The 17,746-nt window shown below is 27.1% G+C and overlaps 3 protein-coding genes across 3 annotated transcripts; all 3 read right to left on the reverse strand.

The window, feature by feature from the left end:
* Positions 1–102: 102 nt before the first annotated feature.
* LOC133038036 (F-box protein CPR1-like) lies at positions 103–663 on the reverse strand. Its single transcript, XM_061116012.1, has one exon. The coding sequence runs from the start codon at positions 661–663 to the stop codon at positions 103–105; it is 561 nt and encodes a 186-aa protein (XP_060971995.1).
* A 466-nt stretch (positions 664–1,129) lies between these two features.
* LOC133038527 (probable histone H2A.5) lies at positions 1,130–1,755 on the reverse strand. The gene has a single exon (XM_061116696.1). It carries the CDS (start codon positions 1,604–1,606, stop codon positions 1,163–1,165), a length of 444 nt encoding a protein of 147 aa, XP_060972679.1. The 5' UTR covers positions 1,607–1,755; the 3' UTR covers positions 1,130–1,162.
* Positions 1,756–10,404: 8,649 nt separating this feature from the next.
* LOC115716494 (polyadenylate-binding protein 4-like) lies at positions 10,405–12,421 on the reverse strand. Its single transcript, XM_030645303.2, has one exon. The coding sequence runs from the start codon at positions 12,291–12,293 to the stop codon at positions 11,046–11,048; it is 1,248 nt and encodes a 415-aa protein (XP_030501163.2). The 5' UTR covers positions 12,294–12,421; the 3' UTR covers positions 10,405–11,045.
* Between the last annotated feature and the right edge of the window lie 5,325 nt (positions 12,422–17,746).

Here is a 17,746-nt window from a genome sequence, read left to right on the forward strand (position 1 = left end):
AACATTAGACATTATAATATTTACAATGTCTTGAGACATGCTAATCTTTCTCCAATAATTGGAACTAATTGTGTAAACCTCAACTTTGCATTTGTTATGGCATCAAATGGCAACACATTTGTAATCATTATTTAAAGAATCAAATCCAAATCCCACAACACCATTAGGAAATCTAGGAGACCCTTCAATTATAAAGTTCCCTGGTTGTGGGAGAAACATGAATTCTTTCAAAGCAGGATTACATAACGCCATTGTTCCAACATCATTTACTAAAACAATTAGCCCATCACAGTGATAACCACTATACCAAAAGCTTTCATCACCAATAGGTTCTGACAAATGTATACTTAGAGGTTCCATGACAGACATAAGAGGATCGTCCTCACCACGATCATCATAGTTTACAGTCAACAATTTGTATGCGATCAAGCTATGATCGACATGGTGGGAAAGCCATTTGAAGAGTAAGGATGTAGAGGATTGGTTTTTGGTAATGAGGAGGTGGTTGGAAACAAATTTCGGGTCGTTAATCAAACCCGAAATAAGAGAATACCAAAACTTGTTCACAACTTTAGATTGTACTAGAGAATTGGCAGGCACCCACAACATGATATTCTCAATTATTTCCTTTGGCAAATCACAGAATCTCACCATTTTTGCCATGATCGTCAATCTAAGCTCTCTATGCTATCAAACTTGTTTCCAATACAGTATAAGAAAATTTCCCCACTCCCCCCAAAAAATACAATCTGAAATAAAATCAAAAAGCTCACATCACAATTATTGATTTTGTTAAATGATCATATGTAAAGAGATACAGATTGAAATAAAGTCTGACCTCAACAGTTTAACCCTTTTAATTTTAGGGAATGTAAATGCACATTGAAACCCTACTTTTTCTTGAAATAGAATTTAAAACAGAAATTTGCAAGATAAAAGCAAAGTGTTCCCGAAAACTAACGTTTGATTTCCATTCATAAAACTAACGTTTCATAATCAATAATTAATAATTAAGAATTAGCATTAAATTAAACAAAGCATATTTAGAAGAATTAGCTTATATTTCAAATCATTATAAGGAAAGAGTAAATTTCCATTACTTATTCAAACCAAGAACCAAAAACACCTAATTAACTTTCCTAATTAATAATTTCAATTTACTTTACTTAAGCCTTAGCTTTATTGGAGATTTGGTTGCAGCAGGTTTAGCCTCAGATTCACCAGCCTTAGATTTTTTGGGTAGCAAAACCGGATTAATGTTGGGAAGAACACCACCGCTAGCAATGGTAACACCGTGAAGCAATTTTCCCAACTCCTCATCGTTCCTCACAGCCAATTGAAGGTGTCTTGGGTTGATTCTGTTCTTCTTGTTGTCACGTGCTGCATTTTCGGCCAATTCCAAAACTTCAACGGCAAGATATTCAAGAACAGCTAAGTAGATCGGAGCACCGGTACCGGTACGTTGAGCGTATCTTCCCTTTTTCATGAATCGAGCTATACGTCCCATTGGGAATTGGAGTCCTGCCGTGACGGACTTCGTCACAGCTTTTTTTCTCTCTCTGCCTTTTCTTCCTCCTGCTCCTTTGGTTGCTTTGCCGATTTCCATTGCCAGCAACTTTGAAGGTTTTCTCTAGTTTTTTTTTTGGAGGGAAAGACTGTTTTGGATTTTAAATTTGGTGTGGATTCAGAATTATATAGGGAACGGTTTGCCACGCTGGCTGTTAGGTTATTTTTAGTATTAATTTTAGATTAAGTTAAGTATATTTTTAATTGAGTTTTAATCGTGTTTGGAGCATTTTTACGCTTGTTATTTTTTATTTTTGTAGATTTAAAATAAAAGAAGATTAGAAAAATATCAGAGGAAAAAAATGGGAAAAAAGATAAAAATATCTCACAAAAAGATGATATTTAAAATAGAGAAAATTGTGCAAGAAAATAAAGTTGAAACTTCAAGCCTAAATTCGATTATGTTCTGATTAGATTTTAGAAAAAGTCGAAACATGAAAGTTCTAGAACTCTTCTTTATCTTTCCGGAACATCTTGAATCGTCCAATTCTGAGCAATATCAAGAGAGTTATGACCAAAATGCTATCAGTCGATGCAACAAAAAACTAACCTCCTCTTCTAATCCTAAGCAGAATATGTTTTCTAATCCTAATAGAATAGGTTTTTTGCTTCAGCGATCGTTATCTTATTTTATTATTTTTTGACTATAAAAGAAGTGGACTTCAATAGTTTTGGGCAAGCAATTCAGAGAGAAATAGAGAATATATATACGAATTTCAGAGATCAATTGCAATGCTAGAGACATTCTTCAGAGAATTTTCAGCATTCTTTTCTTCTCTTTTCTTAAAGTTAATATGTGTGATTTTGCTTTCATAAACATGAGTAGCTAAACACTTAATTAGGGTTAGATGAATATTGTTTGATATTGCTTTATGGTATTAATATGATTTATTTTTCCCCCAATTTCTATGTATTCCATTTCATTCGTGCTTAACTACTTTTAATTGTCTGATCACCAATTAATTGTCTATGATTTTGATGCGAGATTTGATAAGTGAGTGTCAATCATGCTATAGTGAAATAGAACTGAATTTCGATATAGGACGAGAGCACCTGTATGGTTTAGACAGCTTATAGGATTTCTGTGTTTTATGCCTGTTGCATGTTAAATTTATCACGAGAGTAGAAAGTTTGCATGTGATTGAGATTTATATACCTGAGAAGATTATAAATTACCTTAGTAAACCTGCTATTGCATAGAAATTGATAATAGGGAGATAATCATATTATGTCATAATCAATAGAAACAATTGAAGTCGAAGTCCTAGTTTTTATTAACTGTTAATTTCCTTATTAGTTTAATTGTTTATTCTTGCACTATTTTTATTTTCTAGTTTTAATCCTTCCTTGAATTTTTATTCAACTAAATAGAAGTAAAAGTTTAATTTTAACGTACTTAACTACAATTCTTGTGGGATCGACCTCACTCTTGGTGAGTTTACTACTTGTTACGATACGTGCACTTGCGTGTGCAAAATATCGCAACACTGACAATCCCCGTAAGTTTTTTTTTTTTTTGACGAAATGGATTAAAGGTATTTCTGAAAGAGTAATTTGTGGCATAAATACCTAAGTTTAACTTCCAGTTGTAAATAAATAGCTAAGTTTAATTTTTCGCGGCAATAATTGCTAAGTTATAATTCTGAAACTTTTGTAGGTACCTGACTATTAATTGTTAAGTAAATTGCCACGTGACAATTCCTGATTGGCCCAAGTCATTAAATTTTTTTTTTTCAAAAAAATTAATTTAAATATCCCAAAAAGAAAATGACACGTAAATAATGACATAATATTTAACGGTTAGGTACCTAGAGTTCCAAAAATATAACTTAGGTATTATTACCGTAAAAAATTAAACTTAGGTATTTATTTGCAACTGGGAGTTAAACTTAGGTATTTATGCCGCAAATTAATATTATTTTTTATTTTTAATACTATTAAAGTAAGAAATTTTGAACATATATACAATGTACATAAATAATGAATTTGTTAGCTCTCAGCCCTCTTGAGTGATTTGCTCTTGGGGTTATTTTTTCAAAAAAAAAAAAAAAAATATTATTTATATATTATTAAAATAGGTTTAGAGAATGCACTATTCATTCTCTAAATGTAGAGCAAGTTGCATTGGTTTGAGTGCATCTTTATTGATGGGAGCCTTTTTTATCACATTTAGCTAAAAAAATTTAGAGAATCTATATTATAAAGAGACTATTGTGAGTACTCTTACAGTATTAGATGAGCTATAATGCTCTTTTCTTCAAAATAAAGAAGAGAAAGATGACTTAACAAAAAAAAAAAAAGATGACAAAGATGAAAAAATGTCAAAAAAGTGACTCCATCCAGTTATTTTAGTTCAAATTTTAAAAAAATGTTATAGTGCTTCTCTATATGTGGAGAAGCACTATTCATTTTTCAAATAATTTTAATAATATATAATTAATATTTTATTCATATTTAATAATTGTGTATTTTATATTTATTAAAAAAATAATATTTAAATGATTGTAGATAAAAGATAAAAAAGTTAATGTATGATGAAATGTAAAAGTTTAGGTAAAATAAAGGGCTATTTACAAAAATATGGGAAAATAAAGATAAGTTTTGATATATATGGCATAAAAACTTAATTACACTAAATATGGCATTTTTTTAAAAAACTTACAAATATGGGAAAAAGTCTTGAGGAATGCCATAAAAAACTTTAAATTTGTGTTTCTTTTTATTTATTATTTCTTTTTTTAAAAAATAAAATACTAAAATAAATAAAAAATGATCTCAACTATAGATATTATTTTTTTTTACAGAAATTAAACTTGTTTTTTTTTTTATTCATTTAAACTACTATTTTTTTTTTTGTTAAAAACTAATTATTTCATTAAAAGCAGAAAAAAAAAAAACCAGTTTCATCAACATCATCCTGAAGAAAAAACAATATAAAAAATTATAATCTAAAGATAATATAAACTTTAAAAATCAGTTTCATCAACATTGAAAGAAACTATTAATTTCATTAAAAGAATAAAAAAAATAGTTTCATTATGTTATTAGAATTTTTTTCAAGTTACTTTTTTATTATTTTTTTTCTAGGTTGGAAACTTACATTTATATTTTGTTATTAAATTATTGGTAGGCATTATGTGTTGTTTTGATTATATTTGTAATTAGTATTTTTTTTTTTTTGTATATTTGTGTGTGTATGGTTTTATTTGATTGTCCGATGAAACTGGTTTCAATTAACTTTATTATTAACATTTGTGTTTTGTTATGATTTTTTGTAACGTCAAAACTGGTTTCACATGTCGAAACTGGTTTCACAGATTTTAACTGTTCTTTAATAGGGTTGCTCAATTTTTATGATATTATTATATATTTTTTAGTTTGTATAAAACCAGTTTTCTTATTGTATGATATTTGAACAACAATTTTTATTTTATTTTAATTAATCAGTTTCTGACACACATATTATTTTATTATTTTCATAACTGGTTTTTTTAAGTAACTAGTTTTTATAACTAATTTTTTTTTTATTGTTGTTCATAATTGAATTTTATTCAATTTTTTATTAATTTATTTCAAGAAACTGGTTTTTATTTGTTTGTTTTTATTTTGGTTGTTTTACTAACTGGTTTCTCACATTCCACTGTTTTTTTTTTGTTATTCTTTTATGGTTTTTATTGCACTTTTGTCTCTTTAATTTTCTTTGTTTCTTTTTTTTTTCTCTTTCATTTTAATTTATGATTCTCTTTGTTATATTTGCTGCATATTGTATGTTTAAATTAACTCTAATTTTTGAGCAAGCAAATAAAAAATTAAATGCTAAAATAAAGAATGAAGTTAGAAGTTTGATTATTAGGTATTGATATAAAATTTATATGTTCGAAACTGGTTTTTAAATTTAGTATCGTTAATTTGTAAAAGTTTAGTCATTAGGCATTGTGTATTTTTTATTATGTTATTGATGAAACTATTTTTTTTTTTTGCCTCTTTTAATGAAATAATTCGTTTCTTTTAATATTGATGAAACTGGTTTTTAAAGTTAGTATCGTCTTTAGATTGTAATTTTTTTCATTATCTTGTTGATGAAACTATTTTTTGTATTCTTTAAATGAAATTATTAGTTTCTTTCAATGTTGATGAAACTAGTTTTTAAAGTTTGGATTCTTTTTAGATTATGATTTTTTATATTATTTTTTTTTCAGGATGATGTTGATGAAACTGGTTTTTTTTTTCTGCTGTTTTTAATGGAATAATTAGTTTTTAATAAAAAAAAACAAATAGTAGTTTAAATAAAAAACAAGTTTAATTTTTGTAAAAAAAAAATGAAATAAAAAAATGTACACTTATTATATATATTAAGAGAAAAAAAATTAGGTTGAGAAAAAAAATTAAAAAAAAAAAGAGAGACACAAAAAGAAATTAAAAAAAAAACAATAGAGAGAGATAAGTGAAAGAAAGAAAAAAAAAAGTAGCAACTGACTTAAAAGTTGAAAAGAAAAAAGAGAGCCAAAATTGACTAAAAAATATATAAAAAAACAAAACAGAAAAAAAACTTTTTGAAGTTTCAATAAGTAAAAAAGAAAAAAAAATAATAAAAGTATAAAAATAAAATGTTCTTGTCAAATTAAAAATGTAATGTTTGAAAAAAAATGCAATATTTGGTGTAAATTTTTCAAATAAAAAGAAACCCTCAAATGTAAGTGTAAAATAAATTAAAAAATAAATAAAACTAATTAAGCTAAAAACAAAAACATAAAATATGGGATTGGATAATAAGTTTATAAAAATATGGCATATCAAATACCATAAAAAATCTTAAATGTAAAAAAATGCCATAGAAGAGTGGCAAACTTAAAAATGCCATATTTTTCTAACTTTGTTATGAAATCCCATATTTCATGTAGAGTAAAATTTTAGTAAAATATTTTGAAAAATAGGGTAGAGAAACTCATGTAAATGCTCTAGTGTAATATTTATTAAATGATCTATTTCATCACTAAGATAAAATACTTTATTTTCTCAATTGTCTAGCATATTCTCTAATGTATCTTATTCTTGTTTCAATTATTGGTTATTTAGATGGAAGATGCATGAACCGAACCTTCACAAAACATTCCTCTTATTCTTTGGCAAGCACAAGAAGTGATTGTTGTGTTTTCAGTGAGATCTAAGGACTATGGAGATGTTATAACCATATTTCGAGTAATAAATATGAATACAATACGTAGATATAAGCTCAAAAATAAAATAAATATATAAATAAAGAAGAACGTGATAATTATATCACTTCGAAATGTGCTATAATTAATTCTATACTTAAGTCTCGCTATAACAATTTATTAAGGCTAAGTCAGAAGTATAAATTATTAATTGGAGAGGTAGTAATTATCGAGACAACAAAGACGAAGTTCATCTCGGACTTAACTAAAACAACAGAACAAGTATTTTATAAAAAGAGAGGCAAGGACACATAAAGATAAGACGAGTCATATCGAAAAACAATGTGAATGATATGAGAAGACTGATCCTAAAAGCACAAAAAATACAATCTTAAGAAATTTAAGAGCTATCATAAGATTTATTTAAAACAACAAATACAAGGTTGCCTCAACATGTTGTTATATTATTTTATATAATATAATATGTAGATTAAATAATTAAGTTATTAATAATTAAGTGTGACAAAGTATTAATTTTGTCAAATTGTAACATACATTATGGAGTTACAAAATTTGTGTAGAATGATCTCAAAATAGGAGTTGCAAATCCTTTAAATTAATGATCACTTGAATATGTAACTCTCATCTCTTTTTTCACTCTTAAATTAGTAAAAGATGTTACTAATTGTTTATGAATGTGAATGAATGATAGTTATTGAAAATATTGTTGTTGGAGACTTAATTTATTCATTTATAAGGTGTATAAATGGTTCAAAATCAAGTAGGAATGATTTGGAACACTTTGGAAAAGAATTGGCCAAAGCTAAAAAAATGGTAACTAGTAACTAGTTACTGTTTTTTTCAGCATATTATTGCCCACGTTTTTGAAAGTTTGAGAGCCTTTGTAACAGCCCAAAACTCCTCCAAATCACCCAATTAATAACATAAATGCCCAATTTATGATTGGTAACATCCAAAGGCTTTATGGTGGTCATTCATGTTCACATGAGAGTGAAACTCTATAAATAGAGGCCATATTGTTTACTTGCATGAGAAGTGGTTGAAACCATTTGTTGTGGTTAGAACCTTGTGAGGATATGCTCATCCTTAGACACTAGGCTGAGCATATGAGGCTTGATAAATTCTTAAGAGCATTTCTAGAGTTTCCCTAAGTGTCCATATGAGGGAGGAAATGACTTTTAGGACAAAGGTCCTTGAGCCTTGGTCAAGCTTTTTGTGTGTTATCCTTCTTCTTCTTCTCTAGCTTTCTTGTAATCTTGATGAAATACTTTTATTTGTATTTTGAGTATTTTAATTGTAATCCTTCTATTCTCTCTTGTAATGAGAATTTTTCCAACACATGTACTTCGCAATATCTATCTCACCATTCAGTTCACCATTGAAGAATTTGAAGCGTATTATAAGTATGTCACCTCGGTAAAGAAATTACTTTCAGATAAGGCAAAGTAGTAGTTATTTGGCAGTTATATACGATTTGATAAACAGTCATTTAGATGAGACAAAAAGAATAACTGTTAGCCCTATAAATAGGGGTATGGTCAACAAGACAATGGATGAACAATTTTGAGAATGATCACCCTGAGAGAATAAGTGTGTAGAAAATTAAGTATTTCTTACATTATGTACTGAATAACTTGTATTCTGTGAGGGATTACAACTCAAAAATAATATAAACTCGTGAATTATGTATATTTAACTACAAAACTATGTAAAAGTATCCTCTCTTATTTATTGTTGTTTCCATTAGTTTCATAAAAGTTATGTTTTTTTTAATTTTATTTAAAGGGCCTCATTGTGGTTAACCAAATTAAGTGTTAACAGTAGACATTGTCTTTGCAACTTCCATCCTGAAGGTAATATGTATATATCTTAATCTTCCATATGATTTTGTTTTTGAATTAAATAGTCTCATGTTAGCCCTTCATGGCAAGACTTAGTAACCCTCTTATGTTTATGATAGGACAGAGCATAAAATTTAAAAATTGTTTAAACCATTCAATCGACTAGCCGAACATTGCTAAAATTGAAACTGCCAAAATTAAAAGGTCAAAAAAACTATCAACGGTTAATACTGTCATTGGACGGTCAATTTTTTTTTGGTACCAAAATGACCGAACAAAACCGAAGCCGACTGTTACTTTATATATATTGTTAACTTTCTACTTTTTATATTATATATATTATCAATTTAAATTTAAATTATGTTTTGATATATAAATTTGTTATTATTTTAATGATGTTAAAGAAATAAAATAAATATTCTCTCTCCAATCAACTCAACTTGAGGAGATTGAGGAGAAGAAATTGTAACAAAAAAGAAGTCTTTAATTTTGCAAAGAGCAAAAAAAAAAAGTTTGGTTTGGACAGTTTGAACCGATTAAATTGTGTTTTACTTTGGTCAATTTCAAGAAAGTTTTTAAATTGGTCGGTGGATTTTCGGATTGCACTAATCTAGATTGCTAACCGAAATTTATTTTTTTATATAAAAAAAACTGATTTGCGATATAAATACTTAAATTTATCGTAGTGCTCCACTAATAAAATGATGCTTATTGGTTTTAAAAGAGAGAACACAATTCTTATGGTAGGGTGTCGCACAGATTTTAACTATCCTAATTCCTAAATATGTCAACTTAAAATTTTCTATCTTTTTATTATATATTTCCTATTTTTTATATTATTTATTTAATAATAAAAAAATAAAACTAAGAGCATCTTAAAGGAGCACACTAAATTTGGTGTCACACTATCACCAAATTTAGTGTCAAAAATTATTTTTACTCCAATCACAACATCAAAAATTACACTAAAAAAATTACTTATTATTATATTAATTTTGTAATAAAATAAAAGTAATTATAGTATTTACATTTAAATTTACACACAATAAATTAAAAAGGTGCTTTTATAATGTATCCCTCCAAATAAAAGAATCAATCGTGCAACAAACAATTTACATTTCATTTTTGGCATGTTAAATTTTTTCAAATTTTTTTAAAATTTTGCAGAATATCTTAAATAACTATAATGTACATATGACCATGAAAAAAAATAGACTAAAATTTTACAATGCATTAGGGGTCTACTGATGCACCTCCTATCTATTTTAGCATATAAGAGAATTTTTAAATCAAATTTTAAGAGAATGCATTGTAAAAATAATATTTTTAATCTTATAAATAATAATAATAATATCAATATCTATAAATGTAAATTAAATAATAATAATAATAATAATAATAATTATAATTATTATTATTATTATTATTAAAAATAAATGCTGGTGCCACTGCATATATGCCGTGCACTGTAGCCACACGACATATATGCTGTCAAGTTTATTGTTACGTTGGATAAATTAGGGTAAATACCATTTTGGACCATATATTTTACAAAAGTTACCAATTGGACTCTCTATTTTGTTAAATGACAAAATGGACCCTATATTTTCCAAAATGGTAAAAATAGGACACTGAGCTATATTTTCAACAATTTTATTTTTTAATATAACCAACTTTAAGATAATTTTTAATACGAACAAATACAAAAAATTTAACCAGTCTTGTAATAACAGCACTAGATCAGATTATTATTAAGTTTTATTTTGACAAAAAATTAGTTCAGGGTTATAGTGTACAATTTTGGAAAATACAGGGTCCATTTTGTCATATAACAAAATAGAAGGTCTAATTAGTAATTTTTGCAAAATACAGAATTCAAAATAGCATTTACCCAATAAATTATATAAACCAAATCTAAATTATAGTGTCTCCTTACAGTTGCTCTAAACAATGACCATATAAATTGTAAGTTTAGGTGGTTAATTAATTAGGATTAATAACTAATCCCTTCTGCTAAGACTCTTTACTTGAGATTGAGCTGCGTATATTATAAGGCACATTTACTGTGCAATAGTTCACTCAGCTTTATTAAAATCAAAATTAGAGCAGAGCATATTTTTCCTCATAAAGACCCACAAGAGGGCTCTATTGGATTTATGAGAATGCAACTTTTTATATTTAAATTCATAGACTAAAAAACAAAACAAAAACAAAATGAACTTAATTGCTTTTGGAAGTAGAAGTAGAAAGATAATAAATTCATATATGTAATTAATGAAATAATTTACATGTATAATGTATTGCATAATTATATATGATAAATTCTGTGATAGAGTTATATCCTAATAAAATCTTATATAAGACTAAAAAAGTCATTGAGCAGAAACTAAAAAACTAAGAAAAAAATTTTAAAATTGAGATGTTGAATTGGCATGGTGCTAATAATCCTAGAAATTAAACTCTAAGAAACAAGAAGGTTGTCATTCCTCAAAACATAGATAGCTTCAGCAACTTTGGCTTTCAAGGCATGAGGTGAGTTGAGCAAGTGCAGAAGCTGTGTGTGGTCCATCTCTAGAAGCATGCCAGTGACTTTAGCTGCATTTTTATGCTCCAATTGCTCCACAAGTGGATACAACTTGTTTCCCACCAATCTCCTATGTTGTTCTGCTGTGGACATCTGTGGAGGATGCATAAGTGGAGGTTGTCCATTTTGTTGTACAAGCCCTGTTCTAGCTCGGAGTAACTGCTGGTTGTACCCAAACCCAAACCCAAACCCAAACCCGGGTTGGGGAGGAATCATAGCACCATAGTATAGTTGTTGTCCAACACCTGGAGCACACAATGGATGCATAGGATTAACATACTGATTTACTCTTTCATTTTTGTGCTCAAATTTTTCTTTCAATTCCATTTCTCTTTCACCTTTTTTCTGGGCCTTCCCAACATACCACTCTTTCTCATCAAACTTCTTTCCATTAACACCATCAACGGCTCGAGCTGCATCATCGGCGTCTTCAAAGTTCACAAACCCAAAACCTTTTGAATTTCCTTTTCCGTCTCTCATAATTATTACACTGGTAATACTTCCATATTCACCAAAAATGTTGCTTAAATCATCTTCATTCAAAGATCGAGAAAAGTTCTTTACATAAATATTGTTGAATTTTCTTTTCTCTTTCCGAACAAAAGGTCCAATAAAAACTTGTTTGTCATTAAACAACATCCCGTTAAGCTTCTCGATAGCACACTGTGAAGCCTCTTCACTCTCAAATTGAACAAAACCGTACCCTTTAGACTGACCCCAAACGTCTGTAGCTATCTTGCACGACAAAATGTTGCCAAAGCTTGAAAATGTTTCATGTAAAGCTTTGCAGTCAATTCCTTTATCTAAGTTTTTAATAAATATATTGCCAGTTCCGCTCTTTCGAATACTCGGGTCCCGATTAGAATACATTATTCTAATTGGCTTACCGTTAACAACCCGAAAATTCATGACATTCATTGCTCGAGAAGCATCTTGCGGATTACTAAAATTAACATAGCCATAACCGAGGGATCGTCCTGAGGTCAAATCTCTGCAGACACGAACGGAAATGAGTTGACCCATTTGGCTAAACAATTGAAAAAGCTGTGTTTCATTTAGTGAGGGATGGAGATCACCAACATAGAGTGAGCTCCTCACGCCATTTGCAACCTGAACATGCGCCATCTTTTTCACTTTTTTGTTTATTGTATTAATTGTAGTATAGGTACGTAGGTAGAAGAAAAATGAGAAGAAGAGAATTAAGGATATATCAGGTGATTAATTCTATTATATATATTGAAAGTATAACTGCAGTACTTAATTTATATAATACGTATGAGAGTGTTTATATACTATAGTGCTATATATAATCCATATATAAATAGTACTCCTATTGGAAAAAAGATATATACATAAATCCTATATTGTTAAGGACAATATATATCAGATTTTAAAAACATATTCGTCTATCTTTTTTTTTTAAAAATTAAAAAAAACAAAAAAATAAGAATTTGTTATAATATAACTACTCATTTGAATTGAAGATCTTTATTAGTTATTACTCGATAATTACAAAATTAAGTACTTAGTAATATATATATATATATATATATATATATATATATACTAAAGGGTGGAATGTACGCCACGAGCCACGTATTGCTAGTTTTATTTAAGATTTTGGTATTTTTAAAATTTTGAATGTATTTTATTTTTAAAGATTACAAATTTTTTGTTTAAAAAAATTAAATATTTATATTTGAAAAATTATTTAATAATGTATTAAAAATAATATTAGTGTAATTATAAAATTGTAAATAAATTTATTATTGGAGTAGTAGATTATTCTATTTAGTTCTTTTTTTAACATAGCATTGTAATGTAAGTTTATATTTATAAATATTCTGTAAAGTGTTAATATTATATGAACATCTCCATTTATAAAGCTAAAAAGTGGTCAACGATGTGCAAGTATATCTGCAATCACACAAAGATAGAAGTGGTATTTCTGCTTCCTATGCTTATCCAGAGAAAATATTAGATAACGTAATGTTAACTTTAATATATAAAGATTTTTCTTTTTTAAAAAATAAATAAAAAAAATATTAATATTCTCCCAAAATAGGTTTGTTAGAGAGATATGTGGGTAAAATGATTTTTTTCATTTAAAAAAAGATTATTAATATTTAAAAGATTGTTTAATTTTTTGGGTTTAATTATTGGGTTTATTTGTTAACGGGAGATCAAACCTAATCGTTAAATTTAACAGAATATTCTTTTTATTTTTAAGAATATTCTGTTTAGATAAGCACTTTTAATATATAAAGATATAGTGCAGTAATTATTTAATTTATTGTTTATAAATAATTATGGGAGAAGCGTGGTTTGAGTGGTTTGAGATGGAGTGGGTTGCTGTGGTTTTACTCGGAAGATCTTTCGGTCATTGGTGGCCATGAAAATCTGGTAACAGATTAATATATATATATATATATGTTAATTGCTTATTATATATATTTTGTTTATTGCCATAAATTAAGGACAAACATGATATTATTGTTAGTGATTAATTTAATATCAAACTTTTGATCTCAATTCTCAACATTAAATACTATATATGGATCCAATGAACAACTTCTCCATGCTGTTACTACAAACCATCTTCCAATTGTTTGGAATCTCATACAAGGGGATTAGTACCAAGCAGTTATTATTATTATTATTATTATTATTATTATTATTATTATTATTATTATTATTATTATTAATTATTTAGTTTTTGAAATAGTAAACAAATAGTTATTATGATGACAGTTATTTTACATTTTTAGTAAAAATTAATCTCCACATCTTGGAATTTTTTATTATTTTTTAAAAATTAATATTTATTTTATTTTATCAAGTTTTTATTGAACTTATAATGTATGTATTATTTTATTATATATGTTACACTTTTTTCTTTTATATAGTGAATTCCTCTATGTGTCATTTGCAGTTATTATTGTTTATATTTGTGTCAATTAATTAGTCTTTAAAATATTATTTTAATATTTATTTGTTTAATATATAACATGATATTTATTTTAAATTACTTAATCTGAAGTATGTTTTGTATATTGTTACATGAGTTAGTTATTATTTTATTACTTTTATTATTAATTACAATTTTAAGTTATCAAATTATTTGACTTATAAATTATTGATGTTATTAGAGTTATAAAAATTATTTAAACGATTTACTGAATGCTCGTGGATCTACTACAGACACTAATTGTATTTAATAAGATAAGTTTTTTTACATTTTCTTTTTAGGTTTTTCGGGTTGGAAATATTTTATTTATGGTAACTATTGTTTGTAATTTCTATAATTTTTGTCTATTGATGCTTATTTGGTTATTTAAAAGAATAAATTTACAATAATATTTATTTATTTATTATTTTTATGTTTTATCCTACTAATGTATAGTTTGTTTATGTGTAGTTAAAATACTAATGTCCCTTCAAGCTTTCAGAGAAAGGATAACAAGTTTTTAAAACAAATTGCGGGACGCTGACATTAGATTGCAATCTATTACCAAGATTTTACAACTGTGATTTATTTTTCAATGAAGTTTCCCCACGATAATGATTTTAAGATCATTGTTTAAAGTTTTTACAAGTTTGTCATCTAGATTTCCAAGAGTGTTCCTAACCTGTGTTGCTCATGGATTAGTTGTGCATGCTCTTCGGATGGATGAACAACTTGTTTGGCTAGATATGATGATCCAGGTTTTTGTTGGATATATAGAAATATCGTGATAATCATGACATGTATAGTATTTATTTGATGAACATGACCATAACTAGCTTGTATAACGTTATTATATTTTCAATGAATTTATTTATTGCTTTCAAAAAAAATTATGACCGATTATTATAAATGAGCGTTGGTAAGATCAAGTTTAGTTATATGTTGAGAGGGCTCCCATTAAGCAAGACTGAATAAGAGACACGCTTCACACAATTCATGATAAGAGGACAAGCCTTTTCTTCGAAACTATCCAATCCAATAAATACTAGATCTAAAATATTGGCAGGGCCGGCCCTGAAATTTAGTGGGCCATAAAAAAAAATTATTTTGGACCTTTATTTAGAAAAAAAAAATGTGGTATTTTTTAAAATCAGTAAAAAAATTGTATAATTTCAAAAGAGAAATTTTTCTTTTGGGCCCCTGGACTAGGTGGGCCCTAGGCACAGGCTTAGCCCGCCTATGCCCAGGGCCGGGCCTGAATATTAGATGAATCCGATCTAAAAAATACTAGGTCTAAAATATTAGAAAAGGGCTATTTTCAAAAATATGGGAAAAATTATTAAGGTTATGATAAATATGGCATAAAAAGTAAATGTCACTAAATATGGCATTATCTAACCAATCAAACTAAAAATATGGTTTTTTTTTTCTAAAAAAACCATATAAAACATTAAAAAGAAATCTGAATTTAAAATTCATAAAAAATAAAAACTTAATTAAATTACCATAAAAAATATTAAAATTCCCTTCATATATATTTTTTTTAAAAAAATAAAACAAATAAAACTATAGTGATTGCCGAAGTTGTCACTCGTGCTGGAAAAGTCACTGGAGTTTACTGCCGGCACCGGAAAAAATCGTCAGAGTAGCCGCCGGTGCCGGAAAATTCACTGGAGATGCTGCCGGCGCCGAAAAAATCGTCAGAATTAGCATTGTCGCTGGAAAAATCACCAAGAAACTGGTTTCTTGGTGATTTTTCCGGTAATTTTACCGGTGACAATGCCAAGTCCGATGACTATTTCTCTAATGAAGCACAAGTTTCCTTCAAAAAAAAAAAGTGGCAATTTGAAACCAAAATATAAAAATTAATATTTTTAGAATCTTAAAGCCCAAACTTCAGCCCAAAAAAGAGCCTAAAACTTCAGCCCAAATTCAAATTAAAAAAGTCAAAAATAAAATAAAATAAAGAATCTAAAAAGAATATTCTTTTAATTCAGACCACAATAAAAGAATGTCCAACTAAGCATATTTTGAAAGAAATAAAAACAAGTACACATATGGAAATTGAATGGTTGTATTGCAGCTAGCTTCTTTCTTTCTTGCATATGTACAAAATTGAAAAACAAATTCTCAGTTATATAATTACTTAAATGTATAATCTAATTAGCTTGCTTTTTTCCTTTCTTTTTATATACATATATAATATATATATAGTAAGGATGGATATAACAAATTCTCAGCTATATAATAATTACTATTTTTTCTAAAGAATAAAAATGAGTATATACATGGAAATTGGATAGCTGTAGCTTGCTTTGTTCTTTCATTTATATATATATATATATATAAATAATTAAAAATAAAAATATAATTCTCAGTTAATTACTATATATACAATCTAAATTAGCTTAGGTTTGGGTTTTGCTATGCATATTTCCATAAAAAGTAAAAACAAGTATACATATAATAGGAATATGAGAATATATATGAGAATTGAATGTTGTATATTGTATGTAGATACTAAATTGGATCATAAAGATTGGATATTCCTTTTATCAAAAGCAAATTGAAAATTATAGAAGGAAAATTTACCCATGTAATACCATATAAAACTTACATATATATATTTTACTCCAATAAAATGTAAAAAACTTCTTTGTTAACTAGTACTATATACGTATAGTCTTAATTCTATGTATACAAAGTTGATATATATCAAGTTCAATTGATCATATGGGAACTTAAATACATAACTAATTTTGGCAAATTTAAAAAACAAAACACAAAAATTTAATTAAATAATTTCATTTCTTCAGCTGTATATAAGAATGAGTAGGTAGTTAGCATATTTTCATAGACCTAAAATAAATAATAGGAATCTAAAAGAAAAAGCAAGAAAATTATAGAAAGAATGGCCAAATTTCAAGTTCTATCTCTTGTTCTTCTTGTGGGAGTTCTCATTTTTTCCTTTGGTTCGTCTCAATATTTTATTTTTTCTTGAAAAAATCTTAATATATATGTGTTTTATATTATTACTCACACTATACATTTTTGTTTTCTTTTATTTATCAAGGTTTGGAGTGTGAAGGTAGAGGGTTCAATGGTACTCTAGGTGAAGATCCTCATAAGCTTCTCTCATGTTGTAAAAGCACATGGCGTCCCGATTTATGTCCTCATTCATACACAGATCCTTCTAATTGCAATGCTGAATGCCATAAGCTGTCATGTAATGAGAAAGGAGGTTTTTGTAAAAGTGAAGGTCGTCCTGTTTGTCACTGTTTTTGTTAGTTTGATCATTTGCAATATTCATAATATTAGGTATTATTGAGATCTGATTAATTTTATTAGTGAGATAGATGAATCACATGTTTTAAAAAATAAATAAAAGAATGAGGTAATTAGTTAATTCCTCTTTATAATTCGGAGTCTAATGGTACAATATTTTGATTTAAATTTTTATATTATTATTATTATTATTAGTGACGAAGTTAGATTTTATTTCACACGAGGTGAATATTTATTATAAATTAATTATTCTCTCTTAAAAGAAATTGATTACAAAATTAATATTTTCATAAATATGTTAAAATTTTACAATTTTCAATAAAATATGTATGGAGTCATGAGTACC

This window comes from Cannabis sativa, chromosome 5 (genome assembly GCF_029168945.1).
Source record: "Cannabis sativa cultivar Pink pepper isolate KNU-18-1 chromosome 5, ASM2916894v1, whole genome shotgun sequence".
NCBI lineage: Eukaryota > Viridiplantae > Streptophyta > Magnoliopsida > Rosales > Cannabaceae > Cannabis > Cannabis sativa.

Coding starts and splice junctions, on each gene's coding strand:
- LOC133038036 (XM_061116012.1), bottom strand. CDS start 663: ATGGCAAAAATGGTGAGATTCTGTGATTTGCCAAAGGAAATAATTGAG.
- LOC133038527 (XM_061116696.1), bottom strand. CDS start 1,606: ATGGAAATCGGCAAAGCAACCAAAGGAGCAGGAGGAAGAAAAGGCAGA.
- LOC115716494 (XM_030645303.2), bottom strand. CDS start 12,293: ATGGCGCATGTTCAGGTTGCAAATGGCGTGAGGAGCTCACTCTATGTT.